The sequence below is a fragment of the Dromiciops gliroides genome, chromosome 4 (assembly GCF_019393635.1).
Source record: "Dromiciops gliroides isolate mDroGli1 chromosome 4, mDroGli1.pri, whole genome shotgun sequence".
Taxonomy (NCBI): domain Eukaryota; kingdom Metazoa; phylum Chordata; class Mammalia; order Microbiotheria; family Microbiotheriidae; genus Dromiciops; species Dromiciops gliroides.
In genome coordinates this window covers 477,954,703-477,972,689 of record NC_057864.1, presented here as the reverse complement: position 1 = coordinate 477,972,689, position 17,987 = coordinate 477,954,703, and the positions used below count along the sequence as shown (strand labels likewise).

At 47.7% G+C, this 17,987-nt stretch overlaps 2 protein-coding genes across 2 annotated transcripts in view; both read right to left on the bottom strand.

The window, feature by feature from the left end:
• Positions 1 to 323: 323 nt before the first annotated feature.
• POLR2J (RNA polymerase II subunit J) lies at positions 324 to 7,030 on the bottom strand. The gene is made up of 4 exons (XM_044002094.1): positions 6,874 to 7,030; positions 5,977 to 6,066; positions 1,161 to 1,335; positions 324 to 517 (listed from the first exon to the last, which is right to left on the bottom strand). The coding sequence occupies exons 1-4, from the start codon at positions 6,924 to 6,926 to the stop codon at positions 482 to 484; spliced, it is 354 nt and encodes a 117-aa protein (XP_043858029.1). The 5' UTR covers positions 6,927 to 7,030; the 3' UTR covers positions 324 to 481.
• Positions 7,031 to 11,689: 4,659 nt separating this feature from the next.
• The window catches only part of RASA4B (RAS p21 protein activator 4B), a 51,707-nt gene continuing 45,409 nt past the window's right edge, over positions 11,690 to 17,987 (bottom strand). The window contains exons 19-21 of the mRNA XM_043963754.1: positions 16,805 to 16,925; positions 13,109 to 13,173; positions 11,690 to 12,701 (exon numbers count right to left, since the gene is read on the bottom strand). Of these exons, the coding sequence (XP_043819689.1) occupies positions 12,580 to 12,701; positions 13,109 to 13,173; positions 16,805 to 16,925 (308 nt within the window). The 3' untranslated portion in view covers positions 11,690 to 12,579. The remainder of the gene's footprint in view (positions 12,702 to 13,108; positions 13,174 to 16,804; positions 16,926 to 17,987) is intronic.

Sequence of the window (17,987 nt, the reverse complement as noted above, 5' to 3'; positions counted from 1 at the left end):
CCTGAGCATAGACACCAGATATTGGCTTTCCTGCCTTAGTGGCTATGTACTTGGTTGCTTACTGGATTGGGTGTAAGCAAGATGGAGTTTTGAATCCTGACGGGCATCTAGTCAACTACTTCAGTTCCCAATTCGTAGCACACCATCCACAGCAACAGGACAGAGCCCTTTGGCAACCTTCCTTCCGGCCGGACACAGATGAGCCCATCTCCCTCTAACAGTCTCCAGCCCACAGTGGCCAGGCTGTCACTTCATGGTTTCATGGCAAGCAGAACTTTGAAGATGGCTAAAAAGCGCTACTTGAAATATTGCGAGACAGTGACTCAGAGGTAAGAAATACATTTAATGAGGAAATTATAGGAGCTGTATGCTAAAGAGAAAAGCGATGAAGTCCCCCCAACTTTTCACATCAGTTGGATGTCAACAGGGAGAGTTTCTGTGCTCACAATCCTACAAACACTGCGTGGGGAGACACCAAGAACTATTCAATTCCTTCTTGTTTGTCTTTGATAGCAACCTAGAATGAAAAACCCAATTTAGCCAATGAGTCAGGGGCAAGATTGCTGAACAAAATAGAGCATCTCAAGGTAAGTTATAGGCATATCATGACCGATAAGAGTTCAAATGTTTTCTTCTGTTCTAGGAAGGGAAATATTAATAAAACACCCATATACATTTAGGCTGCATCGCAACAGTTATTTTACTATAGGTAAGAAACCCATTAACTGCAGCATCCACTTAGATAAGTGTCTTTGGACTTAATGTTGGCCTTTCAAAGTTGTTACCAAGAGAGCCATGATGTTTGTTACAGGGGGGAGCCCAGAGCAGTCTGATCTGGTGTCTCCATGGGGAATAACCTTTGGGGAATGAACTAAGTTGTCCCCATATCCCAGGTCTGTGGGACACTTGGAAGTGTTCTTAAGGTTGATCCTTTTATGTGGAAGGCCATGCTTTAAGAACAAAAACACACCACCAAGCACTGTGCCACCTCGGGCTAGAAGTATTCCAATTTGGGTCAGACTCTGGCAGATGGAAAAAAAGGTTTGTTTTGTAGAGAAGAAGCTACAAACACAGTGGGTAGAGAGAGACTATCAGGGGAAGATTCTGTTTTCCAGATGAGCTCATCCCTGTGATGCCCCACACCCTGGGTTTCTCCTTACCCGGAATCGCTCCTCCAACAAGGAGAGCTCACTGATCAAATCCGTGATGGCATTGGTGAAGGCCTCCTGAGGGCTATAATCGGGAGTTGTCTGTACTCGAATGATGATTTTGTGTTCCAGTGGGTGGGGGACTTTATAGCCCGCAAACAGCACCTGAGGGTCTTTCAGTAACTGTCTGAAACACAGAGGAGGCCAATGCTGAAGGTAATCCAGCTGAATGGAGAATGACAGTACCAGCTTCATTCCCACCATCCCCTCTCATCTACCTGCCCTGTGCTCCACACCGGCCCCCTCAATATCAGAAGTGCTTGGGACAGTAAAGGGATCATTTTTACAATAAAGCTTCAACTTTCTACACCTTTTAAAAACGTCTAGTTTGCAATGTCTGTTGCTGTGATTACTTATTTTATGTAATTTGGCACTGGGTACCAGATCTTTGAGACGTTCTTTAAATCGCTACGAAACCACTTATCGCACTGTATTTTTTTGGTTTTGTTTTGGTGGGGCGGTGGGGGTTAAGTGACTTGCCCAGGGTCACACAGCTGGTACATGTCAAGTGTCTGAGGCCAGATTTGAACTCAGATCCTCCTGAATCCAGGGCCTGTGCTTTATCCACTGCGCCATCTAGCTGCCCCCCCCCACACACACACACTGTATTTTAAAGGCACCTCTGGGGCAGTCTATAGTTTTTAATTGGGTTTAAGTAGCAGCCATTGCAACATCCTGGCCAAGTTTCTTGGCATCATGATGCCATGCATCACAAAAGGCCAAGACTGTAGATCTGTACTGTCCCCATCTCAAAATTTCCGTAATTCTGGAACAATTTGGCTTCTCATATCAGTTTGTCCTTCACTCTCAAAGAGGAACACGGCATCAGGAGGCGATGTCATGACTTGTACTGAATTGGATTTAGGCTGTGCAAGGTCACCAACCTCACTCTCCTCCAGAGCCATCTGGGGCCAGTGGCAAGATACAGATCAGGATGGCTGGAGATGGCTTTGGATGTTTTAAGGCAATTGGGGTTAAGTGACTTGCCCAGGGTCACACAGCTAGTGTCTGAGGTGAGATTTGAATTCCAGGGCCAGTGCTCACTCTAACTACTGGAATTTGTCAGAGTTCACTATCTCCTCAATGGGGACAAGACTTTAAGGCCCACTGTAAATTTTTTTTTAATCCCCAGAACATTTGGGGGTGGGGGCAGGGAACAGCAAATGTTCTATAGGGTGATGATGTCCAGATCTCAGGCTCACCTGAACTTCTGACAGTTTTGGGTAGAGCCTTGAATGACAAACAGTTTTCTTAGTAGAAATGACCCTTTCCCAATCTTCAGGACTCCAGTCTTGCCCGTATCAAGTGTGTTTTCTCCCCATAGCAGCAGTTCACTGCTGGGATTTGATGGTATAGAAACCTAGAAGAGGAAATTCCCTTTACCAACAAAAGGCAGCACTATCTCTGCAACTGGCTGTTACCTAGAACACGGTAAAAGAAACTGACCCACCTAGAGTCACAGTGAAGATGTTTCCAAGGTGGGACTTGAAGCCAGCTCTCTGCCCTTTCCCCATATCTCATGTTCTCAGCTGTACTGGGCAGGTCCCAGAACATGACTTGTACCTTCCTGCCTGGGGACCTCTGGTCAAGTGGTCCCCTAGGCTTGGAGCATCTTCTCTCCCCTTTTGCCAGATGAATTCCTATTCCTCCTCTAAAGACCAACCCCAATACCAGCCTCCTTCTGTGACGACGTGACTCAGAGCTGATGGCACTAGTCTTCAGCTTTCTACTGCACTTCTGTACTAAGTGGTCTGGGCATCTCTGGGCCCCCGTTACACTCCCAGCAGTCTCTCTATAAAGGCAGGGAACGTCTCTTAGCCAACCCCTCTAACTCTCCTTCTATCTACCACAGGCTCTGTACAATGTAAAACCTTAACAAATATTTATTGACTTTATATTTCTGAATATGGCCAAAGTAGCAGGATGGGAAGGTACTTGGCCAGTTAGCAACAGGAGCTAATTTACAATTTAAATTAATTACATTAAAAAAAACTGACACCAACTGTGTAAGGCATGGGCCCTAGTCATGCTGTGGGGCGGACAAAGGCAGCTAACACTCCCTGTTCAGACAGATCATTTCCTGTCAGTGTACCCAGGAAAGGGCTCCTGGAAGAGTGGGATCTCAGTAGGAAGAGAGGATGTGGAGGGGGCGAGAGGCCATGCCAGGCAAACAGTCAGAGGCAGGTGAGCGCACACAACACTAAGAGTAATTGGCAGGACTGTTACAAAAGGCCTGGCTGTGAGGGAGGATGGAAATAAGCCTGAAAAGGCAGCTTAAGTGCAGCAATGAACTAGAAAAAAATTAAATAGATACACAAACAGAACTGAAGTATCACTATGCCACAAGAAAGAGTAGCCATTGTGAGAAATAATTATTAATAACCAATATTTTGGGGAGATTCTGAGTCCCCATGTCCATCCAAAGTGCTAACTTTAAGTCTAATTTTTCTTCAAAAGGGCATTACTGATGATATTGTGTGGACCCACCTCATTTTGGTCAGACCCCCACCAACCTTGCAAGGCATTTAAGCTAGGGTGGGGAAGATCTATTCTAGTTTGGGTGGAGACAGACCCTTTAGTCCAGAGAGCTGAAGTCTGGGTATGATCTGAGGAGAGAGAATTTCTCTGTCCAGGGGTCACTCTCAGACCCCCACTGGAAAAGGTCTACATGCTTTGAATTGATAGCCTAAAGCTATGGGTGGTCTGGTATAAAGAAGCTTTCCCTATGCAAGAGATAACTCAGCCTTTCATTTTTTTTCCTCCCCCCCTTGGTGAGGCAATTGGGGTTAAGTGACTTGCCCAGGGTCACACAGCTAGTAAGTGTTAAGTGTCTGAGGCCGGATTTGAACTCAAGTCCTGCTGAATCCATTGCACAGCCTAGGTGCCCCCTCAGCTTTTCATTTTAATAAAGCCCACCTCCAATCACATTAACCAATCAAATTTGGTTGCTGTTTGATGGACCAGCTGCTTTGAAGGGTATATAAACTTTGAGTCCACCACAATTGTCTTTGGACTGAGAGATAGCCAAATGACCACCCTCTTATTAATAACCTGCTGGCGTAGGGAGAGAGAAAAGTTTGAAACTGGAAATCTTATATAAACAAATGTTGAAAACGATTTCTACGTGTAACTGGAAAATAATAAAATACTTTTATTTTAAAAAAATTATTAAATTACCAAGAAACTATGTCTCTCAAGCTTTTTAAATGTCACACCATGATGAAAACAGGGAAATATGGGAAGACTCAAATAAATGAACTGAAGCAAAGTTAACAGAACTAGAAAAACAAAATACACAATGACTACAACACTGTGTAGGGAAAGAACGGAACAGAACAAGAGAAGCCTACTGCTGTAATAGTCTAATAACCAAGCCTGTCCCCAAAAAGATACTCGAAAGTGCCTCTTCCACTTCTCTGCAGAGGAAGGAAACCATGGGTGCAGAACGCTGCCTAAAAGGCCCAACTTTTTGGATGTGTTTTGTGAGTTTGGCTTGAAGTTTTTTTCAGTGGGAAACCGGTTACATAAAGACAACAGCTATCAATAAAAACTTAATTATTTTAAATGTAGCCTAGGGATCAGACCTGATGGCTAGGAGGCACAGTGCCTAGAGAGAAATCTGAATTGAAATCTGGCCTCAGACACTAGCTGTGTGACCCTGGACAAGCTGCTTAACCATATTTGCCTGTTTCTTCATCTGTAAGATGAGCTGGAGAAGGAAACAGCAAACGCTCCAGTCAGTATCTTTGCCAAGAAAACCCCAAACAGGGTCATGGAGAGTTGGACAGATCGAAAACAACTCAACAGCAAAAGAAATCAGATCCTGGAAGGCATCCAAAGCCAAGCTAGGAGTTTTATTCTGTAGAAATTGGGGAGCTACTGAAGGCGTCTGAGCAAGGAAATGGAATAAGGACTATTTGGGTAAGATTAATCTGACAGTGGCATGTTAAGGCAGACAGTGGTAAAAACAACTTTTAAGTCAAGAGACCAGTTATAGTAGTCTAGGTGCTAGGTACAAATGATCTCCCAACCTAATTTAAGCCTCCTAAACTTCCCCCACTTTTATACTAAGCAATCCAAGGCTAGATGTTCACAAGTGATGAAATGGGGCAAATGAGCATGAATTTCTCCTTCCTCCCTTTCCTCACAGCTGCAGAGGTCTAAGTGCAGAAGATAAAAGGGATCCAAAGGTGGGGAGTGAGAGGAGGGCCTGGCTGTTTGGCATCTGAATGATGTACAGCCTAATTTATACTAGATGAACATAATGAGTCCACGTTCACACCTATGTGAAGAAACAAAGGAAAGCAAAAACACTCCAGGGCTGTCCAGTCTTCTCTGCTTCTGAAGGTTGCTCTGATTCGGTTTGAAGAACTTGCGCTTACTTATGATGAAGACAACCAGCCAGAATACTGGAATAAGCCCAATGGGTTGTGTGTGAAGAACAGGAGCTAGAATGCCAGGTCCCCATTACCAGCATCCTGCCTTTCCCTAGCATACTAGCATCAAATCCCAAAGTGCTCAGGAAAGGAGGAATGCAGCCACAGGGCTTGGGCTTATAGTTTTAAATACTGTATTCCCTTAAATGGGAAGACGAGCACTTCATTAGCCAAGGAATAAGAGAGGAGGAGTGGAGACGGGCATTCCCAGGCTGGGCCCGTGTTGCTGCCCATGCTCAGGCAGGGGTAGATGGTAACTTGTCGGAGGCTGGCAGAGGGCTGTGGTCAGAACTGCCCCCAACCCTTCTCCCTGCACATGAACTCGTACTTACGATTTGATGATGTTCCCCAGCGTGTGGTCCTCCTTGTTGATCGTGAACAAACAGGCATTGGGGACCTTAGTGTCCTTATTAATAGTAATCCTGGGGAGGAAAAGGAGATGGTGAGCCTCCCTCCCGAAGGCATCCTTGCTGCTGCCTCCTCCGTGACTAACAGCCGGCCTGCACCGGACTCCGTTTAAAGGAGGCGCCCGGGGCAAACACTGTAGGGAGCCCCCTTTGACTGGGACATGGGGGCCCGAGCCCGCGGGGGCTGCACAGAATCACGGCCAGGCAGGGGTCTGGGAGGCCGCTAATCCACCCTGCTTCCCATTTTATGGAGGGGAACATTGAGGCTCCCGAGGGACTCCGCCCTAGGGTTCATTCTTTACACACACGGTAACTTTCCGTGTTTTTATGGCGCTCTGCGGTTTCTGACAAAGACAAGTGACCCCGGGCTCTTTTAAAGGTCAATTACAGGTAATTCACGAGGTGGTGGACCCTCAATCGGGAGGACCTGGGTTCAGATCCAGCCTCAGACGCTTAACCCTGCACGAGTCGCTGCTGGCCTCAGTTTCCTCATCTGTAAAATGGGAGGAGGGGTTGCCAGTAGCGCCTATGACGCCACCCACAAGGTTCTGCCTATATTTACCCATCTGCCCCCTCGTCTTCCCAAAGGAAGGGCCGTCGTATTCTTGGGGTCACGGGCCCTCAGAGAGTAGGGGGGAAGGGGCCGGTCCAGGGTGCCCGGGGACGCCCCCTTCCGAGCCTCTCCAGCCCACAGGAGGCGCGTGAATGGAAGCGGGGCCTCCCCGTGTGGAGCCCCCCATTTTAGGGAGGAGGAAGCTGAGGCCCGTCCCGCGGGGGCCCCAGCGGCCCCGCTCAGCCCGCCCGCCCCGCGGCCGTGCTCACTTCTTCTCTCCCTCAAAGAGGAGGAAGGATTCGAAGGCTGGAGGGGCATTCATCCTCCGCCGTCACCGCCACCGCGGGTGTTTCCCCAGCCGGCCCAACTTCCGCTTCCAGGGCACGCTGTGATACGAAGAGAGGTCGCGCATGCGCGTCCACGGCGGAACAGGAAGTAACGCGCTCCGCCGCGAGATGAACCGAAAAGGGAGAGGAAGATCAGCGCATGCGCGTCTCGGGGCCAGGCCCAGGAGAGAGGGCAGGCCTAATAGATATGTGTGCGCGTGTGTACCCAGCGTTGCGACCTTACCGCCCCGCCAGGGGGCGACGCGGATCCGGCGCTGCAGCCTCTTGGTCCTGGGCTCAGAAGCTGGAAAGCGCTGGAGGTGGAGGACTTGGGTTCTAATTCCGACCCTGCCGCCGACGCCCTCTGTCACTTTGGACAGATCACGTCCCCTCCATGTGCCGCAGTTTCTTCATCAGTTAAAGGCCTGTAAGGGTCCTTCTGGCGCTGGAGTCTCAGCGTATGCCACATTTCTCACCCGGCGTCTCCTCCGTTCGCTTTCGCCGGTCCCTCTGGAAAATGGCAGCCCCTGGCTTCCCTTCCCGGTGTGGGAGCCCCCTCTGCCATGGTTCGTGGCTGACCCCAAGGAGGCCTGACGTGCCCCTCCCAAATCTTTCCTCCGCCCCGTGGAACCGTGGGGAAGAAAGCTGGGCTTAGACCCGAGTTCAAATCCTACCTCAAGCACTAACTAGCTCAGATATCTCTCTCTCTCTCTCTCTCTCTCTCTCTCTTTCTCTCTTTCTCTCTCTCTCTCTCTCTCTCTCTCTCTCTCTCTCTCTCTCTCTCTCTCTCTCTCTCTCTCTTTCTCTCTCTCTCTCTCTGTCCCCCTCTCTCTCCCTCTCTTCCTCTCTCTGTCTCTCTCTGCCTCAGTTTCCTCATCTGTGAAATAGCACCTGCCTAATAGAGTTAGAGTTTCCATATAACATGGAGCTGTTGGGAGGCTCAAATGACATAACACATGTGGACACTTGGTGAACCTTTGTAGGTAGAAATGATTCAAGACTCTCCTCAGGAGATCATTCATTTCCTCCATATCAGTGGTGTCAAACTCAGGGAAACAGGAGCATATGGGCTTAGAAATTAACATTATTTACAAAATATTATCTATGTTGTATTTTCATTTATTTTATTAAACTTTTCAATTATATTTTATTTATTAGTCCATTAAGTAATATTTATTATTTCCCAATTACATTTTCATCTGGTTCAGACCAGATCACCTCTGGTTCATAACACTGGCCCAAATTCTAGTTACTGGGATAGTCTCTTGTTATGCAAGTTATCCCTCCTTCTGTGTAACAGGGAATTCAGCACCTTCCTCACAGTCTCTCTTGGACTCCCACCCTCACCTTTGGAGACTTCAGTATACCAGTGGAGGGGGGGGGGTGTCTTCCACCTGGCTTCCCAGTTCATCCTTTTCAAATCTCATGAATGAATGAATGAATGAAAAAGCATTATTCCAAAACTCCTGTTTTGTCTTTCCCATTAGAATGTAGACTCCCAGGGGCGGCTAGGTGGCACAGTGGACAAAGCACCAGCCCTGGATTCAGGAGGACCTGAGTTCAAATCGGGCCTCAGACACTTGATACTTACTAGCTGTGTGACCCTGGGCAAGTCACTTAACCCCCATTGCCCTGCCAAAAAAAAATAGTAGACTCCTTGTGCTTGGCTTTGGCAGCACATATACTAAAAAAAAAAAAAAATTTGGAATGAGAATATAGACTCCTTGAGAGCAAGAACTGGAATGGTCAATCAACATTTATTATGTACCTACTGTGTGTCAGACACTGGGCTAAGTGCTTTTTACAAATATCTCATTTGACCATCACAATAACTGTGATCAATCAATCAACATTTATTAAGCACCTACTATGTGCCAGGCACTGGGCAAGCACTGGAGATGCAAAAAAGAGACAAATGGCAGGTCCTGCCCTCAAGGAGCTTACAATTGAATGGGCAATCTAGCATGCAGACAACCATATACAAAGCAAGTTACATACTGAATAATTAGGAAATAATCAAAAGCGGGAAATCACTGGAATTAAGAGGAGTTAGGAAAGGCTTTCTGTAGGTGGGATTTTAGTTGGGACTTAAAGGAAGCCAGAGAAATATTCCTAGCCCTTAGTAGTGCCTGGCACTAGTAAGTAATTAATAAATTATCTATCTATCCAGGCAGCTAGGTGGCACAGTAGATAGAATGTCAGTCCTGGAGTCAAGAGGACCTGAGTTCAAATCCAGCCTCAGACAATGACCAGCTGTGTGATCCTGGGCAAGTCACTTAACCCTGTTTGCCTAAGTTTCTTTATATGTGAAATGAGCTGGAGAAGGAAATAGCAAAACCTCTCTAGTATCTTTGTCAAGAAACCCCAAATAGGATCACCAAGAGTTGGACATGACTGAAATAAATGAACAACTATCTATCCATCATCTATCTATCAACTCATTCCTATTTGTATAGATATCTGTCTGTCTGTCTATCCACCTATCACTATGTGCTTAGCACAGGGGACACTACACAAGCTAAATGGTCTATTCCCCCAAGGAGCTTCCATTCTAAATAGGGGGATTTAACATATTGCAGGGATGTTTGTCCTTAAATCCTTAAGTTTCCCTGGGACAACCCCTGTGGGCTCATTTAGACTCAGCTCAGGGGAAATGGTACTATATCTTCAGTCCACCCAAGCCACCCACAGGACTGGTCAAATCTTAGCTCATCCTCTCCCACAACAATGTTATCTCCATGGTCTTCAGCTTTGAAATACCTCCCTGATCATAATGTTCTCTTCTCTCTCTGCCTGACTCCTTCTAAACCTCTTTTTTGTCCTTACCAGTGCTGTGCCCTTCCAACCATGAGTAAGCCTCCAGGCTCTCCACTCCTCTATGTGCTCCACTCTTCCCTTTCTTAAAATGTAACTGGAGTGGGGCAGCTAGGTGGTGCAGTGGATAGAGCACCGGCCCTGGAGTCAGGAGGACCTAATTTCATAATCCAGCCTCAGACACTTGACACTTACTAGCTGTGTGACCTTGGGCAAGTCACTTAACCCCAATTGCCTCAAACACCCCCCCAAAAAAATTTAACTGGGAAATACTTAACTCAAGATGCAATAAAACACGGATAATACATTTGAAGACCAAGACAACACGTGGCCCCGGGGATCCTTTTGAATTTGGCACCACGGTTCTCCATTCTGATCCCCCATCCTCCCCTCCTTTGCTCCATGCTTTGTGGGTGCCATGGTCCTCCTTGCCAAGGCCAGCCCCTCTTGGTACCATCCCTTTTCTTCTCCCATCATCCCCTCTCTCCCTCACCTTTGATCTCTCAACACACCCACTGGCTTTCTCCAAAGCCTATAGACACTCATGCTTCATAAACGTCCTCCTGACCCTCAGGGATCCATGACTTCTTCTGTAGCTGGAGGCAATGCCAAAGGGCACTGGATCCAATCCTCCCCCAAAAGGGGCACCCGGGAGCTGAGGTAGAAATGATGGGAATCTTCAGAGGAGGCGACAACTCCATTGTAGAATCTGCAGCCAGCCCCCCAGGACAGAAAACATGGGTAGCCTAAATCTCAAGAGAGCAACCTAGCACGGTGGCCAGTATACAGCAGGTGCTTGCTGTTTGTCGAATGTTGGATGAGTCTAAGGATCTGGGCTCGAAGGGAATCCCAGCGGGACAAATTTAGAGCTGGAAGGGACCTTAGAGATGATCTCCTACAAAATCTCCATTTTACCAGTGAAGAAACAGTCCCCACACAGGGACCCACCCAGGGTCCCAAAGGTAGCTGGCGATTCCAACCTCCATCCTCTGGTTCCAGAAGCAGGGAATAAACCCGGTCAAGGCATTGGAGCAACTGGCCTGGCCTTTACTTCCCATATTCCTTCTAGCTGCACAGCACACCTTTTACCCTTGCCTCCATGTCCTACCCACCCAGCCTGGGTCAGGCTCAAATGCCACCTCCTCCAAGAAGCTGTCCTTGATGCCCTTCAACAAAAGAATCCTTTCTTTCCTCTGAATCCCTTAAGGACTCTGGCTATGGCCAAAGGCAGCTGGGTGGTACAGTGGGTATGCTCTGGGTTTAAAGTTGTTGAAGTCTTTTTTAGGCAATTGGGGTCAAGTGACTTACCCAGGGTCACAGAGCTAGTAAGTGTCTGAGGCTGAATTTTAACTCAAGGCCTCCTGGCTTCAGGGCCAGCATTCTCTGAGTCTAAAGTCAGGAATACCTGGAAGACCCAAATTCAAGTCAGGCCTTTGACACTGTGTGACCCTGGATGAATCATGGATGTAGCCTCATCTCTCTCATTTGTAAAGTGGGGATCTTATTAGCACCTACCTCCTGGGGTTGTTGTCAAGATCAAATGAGACAATATTTGCATAAAGTGCCTGGTACACAATAGGTGCTATATAAATGTCTTGCTCCCTTCCCCTTGTTCTTGACGCCTACTTGTGGACAGGAATGGTTCACCTTTGATTTTGGATCCCCAACACAGCATTGTGCCTAGCCCAGAGTAGACACCTGCTAAATGCTTGCCGAGTGACTAAGTGCCCTTAACTAGAAAGCCTTCAATCTTTCCCTAAGCACTGCCTCCTACAGGTATCCATTTTTCTACTCCCCACTCCCAACCCCAGAAGTCCTCTGTGACCTCCTCCTCCTGTAGTCCCGTTCCAGTCCTAGACCTCTCTCTTCCCTAGCTGTCTCCCTTCCTCCCCTCCCCAAAGAGAGGAAGAGAACCTCAGTCCAACAATGGTAAACGAAAGTTTATTGTAATCTGCAGTGATGCCCAGCTGGGGGACAGGCTGCCAGCCCGGGGGGAGGTGGGGCTGCCTGAGGCTGCCCATCCCTGGGGATGTCAGGAAGCAGGATTCGGGTCCTGACCCTGATGAGCCCCAGGAGCCTGAGTCCCTTGGAGGCAGAGTGACCATGTTGGGAATGGGGGTGGAGGGCAGAGAAGATGACACAATGTGCCACTTTCTTCTCTCCCCACCCCCTCTAGGGGACTTTGCTCTCCAGACTTCCTCCCCAGGAAGGGGGAACAGGTGGGACACCAAGGACACCAGTCATGGGACCAGCAGAGTGAGGAACGGACTCCAGAGACATCTTAGAACCATCAGGTCCTAATGAGTAATCACAGACCCCCTTTCCCTCCCCAGCTCCCCCACTGTGAACCTCATGGAATGTTAGAATCAAGGATGGAGCTAGGAGTGGGCCAAGGGTGGGGAGCAAGCGATGAAGTGGGCCTGGGGCTGCCCCGGCTGCCTTTCCCCCCACCCCAGACCTGAGGCAGGGGTACCAGGGCACGGAGGTCTCCACTCCCTGGCTCCGCAGGAGACTTTCGGCCTCCCATTGCTCTCTTGGCAAATGAATGAAGCCTCTTCACAAACCAGGACAAAGGCTCAGGCCCCTACAGTGCTCATGGAAATGGGGGGAGGGGGTTGGTTTGCAGCCAAGGACTGAGCTTTGGGGCAGAAGTGAGGGCAGGGGCCTGGTGGGTGACCCAGGCCACAGGCAGAGCTCCAAAGCACAGAGTTCATAGGTGGCCAGCATGACAGGGAGCTCCCCGGGAACAGACAGTCCCAGCCGGAGGCATAGGGTGAGAGGGATGGTGTCGGGAGGGGGGCCTGGGCCCGGGCCTGAGGGGAGCAGGGCTCAGTCTCACGTCTGTAAGTCCAAGAGATAGTTCTTTTCCTGGTCTGCTGTGGTCGGAGGGCCAGAGCGGTGAGCATCCTCTAGGTCCTGGAGAACCTGGAACAGCTGGGTGGGGCCGTCCTCAGGTGCTGGGGAAAGAGCAGCCCCAGAGCACGTGGTAAGGGCCGAGAGTCCTAGGGCTCGGGGCCTTCCCGGCAGCCAGACTATTACAGGATCAGAGCTGGAAAAGACCTGGGAGGCCAGCTAGTCCAACCTTCTCGGCTTAGAGGAGGGAGAACTGAGGCCCAGTGAGGTTTGAATGATTTACCCAAAGTCCCACAGAAATGATCACAGATTTAGAGGCAGAAGAGACCTTGTCTAGTTCAATTGCATTATTTTACAGAGGAGGGAACTGAAACCCATGTAAGTGTCTCTGGTGGGATTTGAACTCAGGTCCTCTGGCTCTAAAATCAGAATTCTTCTCCACCAAACTACCTGGGAAGGATTGTCATGGAATGGGAATAGAGAAGTTTGGGAGGGACTGTCAAGGTCCTACCTTCACTTTGGATGTTGGGGATATTCCCAGCAGCCCCCAGGGCAGTCAGCTCCAGGTACTTTTCACTGATGAGGAAAAGAGACAAGTTTTAGGCCAAGGTGGCCCCCTCTCTTACTTCTGTGAGACCCTTTGGATGACTGCCCACTATCTGTAGTTGTAGTGGTAGTTGTAGTAGTGGTAGTGGTGGTGGTGATGATTAGTGTTTCCTATGAGTAAAATCCTGTACTAGGTCCTGAGATCTGGGGGACCTTTGGCTGGGTCGGTGGAGGGGACAAAGGTGGGAGAGAAGCAGTGACTCAGTGAAAGTCCCTGATAAGCTTTGAACAGATGGCCCTGAAGGTCTTCCAGATTCTCTGTGTCTCATTATGGCTGTGCAAGGACTAGTTAGATGTTAGGGCCTCCAGGATTTTACTCATAGGAAACACCCGAATGTTACTTAAATTAAATTGGGGACTTCCGGGGCAGAGCCAAGATGGCGGAGGAAAGGCAGTGAGCTCTCAAACTCATGACACAATCGCTCCAAAAAACATCCAAATAATGCCACAGGGCAATTCCTGGAGCAGCAAAACTCACAGAAGAATGTGCTGAAATCATCTTCTAACCAAGAACGGCTTGGAAGGTCAGAAGGAGGGAGCTGCTGTGCTGAGACAGGAGTCGAGCCCAACCCCACAGTCACCCTGACACAGATCCAGTCCCAGGAAGGCCTCACCAGAGAAGGAGACCCTCAGAGCCTCTGAATCAGCTGAAGCGCCAGTGTTGTTTGGAACTAAGCTCACAGTCTGGTGAGTGGGCTGAGCCCTGGGCAGGGGGGAGACTGCAGGGGCCTATGCTGGTGCTAAGGCAGAACTTGGGTTTTATACCCCTACTGAGAACCAGGAGCTAGGCTCAAGTAGAAGTGGCCCAGGTGGGGGAGGGGCACAGGCTCCTCTGAGCTAACAACCACAACACACAAAGCTGGTTGATTGGCAAGTTGGTCTGGGGTCATCTAGGACCAGGAAACAGGCCAGGCGAGGGAAGAACCTGATTCTCTTTAAATCATACAACCTGGGACGTCTTAAGCTTGGGATACTGCAGCCTGGAAACAGTGCCCCACTTTAAGGAGCTAAAAGTCTAGTAAAAGAAAGGCAAGATGAGCTGACAGAGAAAGTGAGGACCAGAGAAAGTTTCTTCAGTAACAAGGAAGACCGAGGGGCACCCCTCAGAGGAAGATGCCAACATCAGGGCCCCTATATCTAAAGCTTCCAAGAAAAATACGAATTGGTCTCAGGCCATAGAGATGCTCAAAAAGGACTTTGAAGATAAAATTAGAGAGGTAGAGGAAAAAAATAGAAAGAGAAATGAAGATGATGCAGGAAAGACATGAGAAAAAAGTCAACAACTTGAAAAGCTAAATGGAAAAGGAGGTACAAAAGCTCTCTGATGAAAATAATTGCCTAAGAATTAGGAATGAACAAATGGAAGCCAGTAACTTTATGAGAAACACAAGACACAATAAAGCAAATCCAAATAAATAAAAAAATAGAGGGCAATGTGAAATATCTTCTGGGAAAAACTGCCGACCTAGAAAATAGGTCCAGGAGAGATAATATGAAAATTATTGGTCTACCTGAAAACCATGATCAAGGAAAGAGTTTAGACACCATCTTCCAAGATATTCTCAGGGAAAATTGCCCTGAAATTCTAGAAGAAGAAGCTAAGATAGAAATTGAAAGAATCCACCAATCACCTCCAGAAAGAGATCCCAAAAAGAAAACTAGGAATATTATAGCCAAATTCCAGAGCTCTCAGTTCAAGGAGAAAATATTGCAAGCTGCCAAAAAGAAAGAATTCAAGTACTATGGAGCCCCAGTCAGGATAGCACAAGATTTAGCAACTTCTACATTAAAGGACCGGAGGGCATGGAATATGATATTCCAAAGGGCAAAGGAAATGGGATTACAACCAAGAATCACCTACCCAGCAAAACTCAGCATTATCTTTCAGCGGAAAAAAAAAATGGGACTTTAATGAAAAAGAAGACTTTCAGATATTTGTGATGAAAAGACCTGAATTGAATGGCAAATTTGACTTTCAAATACAAGACCCTAGAGACCCATAAAAAAAAAATTGGAGCTGGGGGACATACCTGGGGTTGTACAGTGGGCGACTGTCTTGTGTCTGAGGCCAGGTTTTGGCTGGGATCCCCCTGGGTTCAGGGGTGATGATTTGTCCACTCTGTCACTTAGCTAGATGATAACATCTTTAGGGTTAAATTGAAGGGTGAAGGTAATTCATTGGGGGAGGGGGAAGGACAGAAGCAAAATCCTACGTGAAAGTAACAGGAAAAGGCTTATGGAGTGGGGGAAGAGATGGGAGAGGAGCAGGGCAGTAAATGAATTTTACACTCATCAGAAAAGGCTCAAAGATCTTAAACTCAGCAGAGCTGCCTCAAGGAGGGACTAATAGACACACCCAACTGGGTGGAGTAATCTATTTAATCTGGGCAGTAAATGAGCCTAACACTCATCAAAATTGGCTCAAAGGGGCAGCTAGGTAGTGCAGTGGATAGAGCACCGGCCCTGGAATCAGGAGTACCTGAGTTCAAATCCGGCCTCAGACACTTAACACTTACTAGCTGTGTGACTCTGGGCAAGTCACTTAACCCCAATTGCCTCACTAAAAACAAAAAAACAAAAAACAAAATTGGCTCAAAGACCTCAATCTCATTAGAATTAGCTCAAGGAGGGAATAATGTACACACTCAATTGGGTGGAGTAATCTCTATAACCCTGCAGGAAAATAGGAGGGGAAAGGGATAAAGAGAGAGGGGCAAAAGAAGGAAGGGCAGAGTGGGGGAGGGGACAGACAGAAGCAAATCCCTTTTGAAGAGTGATAGGATGAAAGAAGATGGATAATAGAATAAATATCATGGGGAAGGGAATAGGATGGAAGGGAAACAGTTAACAATAGGGATCATGAAAAAAAGAAAAGGGGGAAAAATTGTACAAAAAATATTTATAGCAACTCTTGGTGGAGGCTAAGAATTGAGAATCAAGGGAATGTCCATCAATTGAGGAATGATGGAAAAAGCTGTGTTATATGATTGTAATGGAATGGACTTGTGCTACAGGAAATGACAAACAGGATGATTCCCCCAAAACCCTGAAAGACTAATGAACATCGATGTATAGTGAAATGAGCAGAGCTGAGAGGACATTGTGCGTAGTGACAGCAGTACTGTTCAATGAGAAATTGTGAATGACTTAGCTACTCTCAGCAGTGCAATGATCCAAGACAATCCCAAGGAACTAATGAGGAAGCTTACTATGCACCCCTATAGAAAGAACTGATAAAAAGAACACTTGTGGATTGTACATATATAACCTGATTGCGATCTTGTGGAGGGGGGAGGAAAGGGAGGGAGGGAGGGAGAAAAATTTAGAACTCTAAATCTTATGAAAATGAATGTTGAAAACTACCCTTACATGTAAATGGAAAATAAAAAATAAATGTTTGTTGAGAAAAAAAAATTAAATTGGGTCAGAAAAGAATCAAGAGGCCCAAGAAGGAAAGGAAGCCAAGAGTCTGGGTTCCCTGAACCTACCAGGCCTAGGAAAAGGGGGAGGAGGTCGTCAGGTACCCTGCTCTGGGGGGCCTGGTTCTGGGGGCCCCCTCTTGGGCAACACTGGGGAAGGAGGTCACAGATGTCATTCTCACCGCATTGTGTCTTGTACACCCAACAAGTGTCTGTAGATGAGCTGAGCTTCCAGATCCGGGTCCAGGGGGTCATTCCATTCTTGTAGGGTCACCCGGTATCGGGTTTTGTCACAGCCCAGACCTAGGAGAGACAAGAGATGAGGTGTACCCCATGGGAGGGAACAGGGGGAAGCTGGAAAGTACTAACAGGGGACTTTGTCCTTTGGAGATGAGTGGGTGGAATGAAAACCTCGGTCTAGGGGGTAGAAACCAATAGATGTTGCAGCCCCAGGATTCATAATCCTCATCAGCAGGCAGGGATGGTCCCCCGTGACTCAGAAGAAACCTAAAGGAAAACCTTTCTTCCACAAAACCAAGGTTGGAGGGTCCTCGGGGGCACTCCCATAGAGCAGGGGCTCTCTTGTATGTGTGGGTGGGTGGGTGGGTGGGTGGGGCAATTGGGGTTAAGTGACTTGCCCAGGGTCTCAGAGCTAGTAAGTGTCAAGTGTCTGAGGCCGAATTTGAACTCAGGTCCTCCTGAATCCAAGGTTGGTGCTCTATCCACTGCGCCACCTAGCTGTCCCTTTTTGAAAACTTTGCTTTGTTTAGTTGTTTCAATTATGTCCAATTCTTTGTGACCTCATTTGAGGTTTTCTTGATGAAAATATGAAAGTGGTTTGCCTTTTCCTTTTTCAGCTCATTTTACAGGTAAGGAACTGAGGCAAACAGGGTGAAGTGACTTTCCCAGGGTCACACAGCCAGTAAATTTCTGAGGGTGAATTTGAACACAGGCATCCATGACTGGGTCGGCACTCTCTCCACTGCACCATCTAGTGGCTCACTTTGAAAACTATTTCAGCATAACCGGCTTCCTTTGTAATTCTGTTTATTTTACACATTTAAAATAATTTTCATGGCGCAGTGGTTAAAGCACCGGCCCTGGAGTCAGGAGGACCTGAGTTCAAATCCAGCCTCAGACACTTGACACTTACTAGCTGTGTGACCCTGGGCAAGTCACCTAACCCCCATTGCCTGCAAAAAAATAAATAAATACAATAATTTTCCTGAGTGGGAACCCTCAGGCTTCGCCAGACCCACACAAAGAGGTTAAGAGTCCCGGATATGAAGATGGACAGGCATCCACATAAGTAGACCTGTAGGGAGAAAAAGATGATTGGCTGTCTTGTAGTGGTGTGGAACAAAG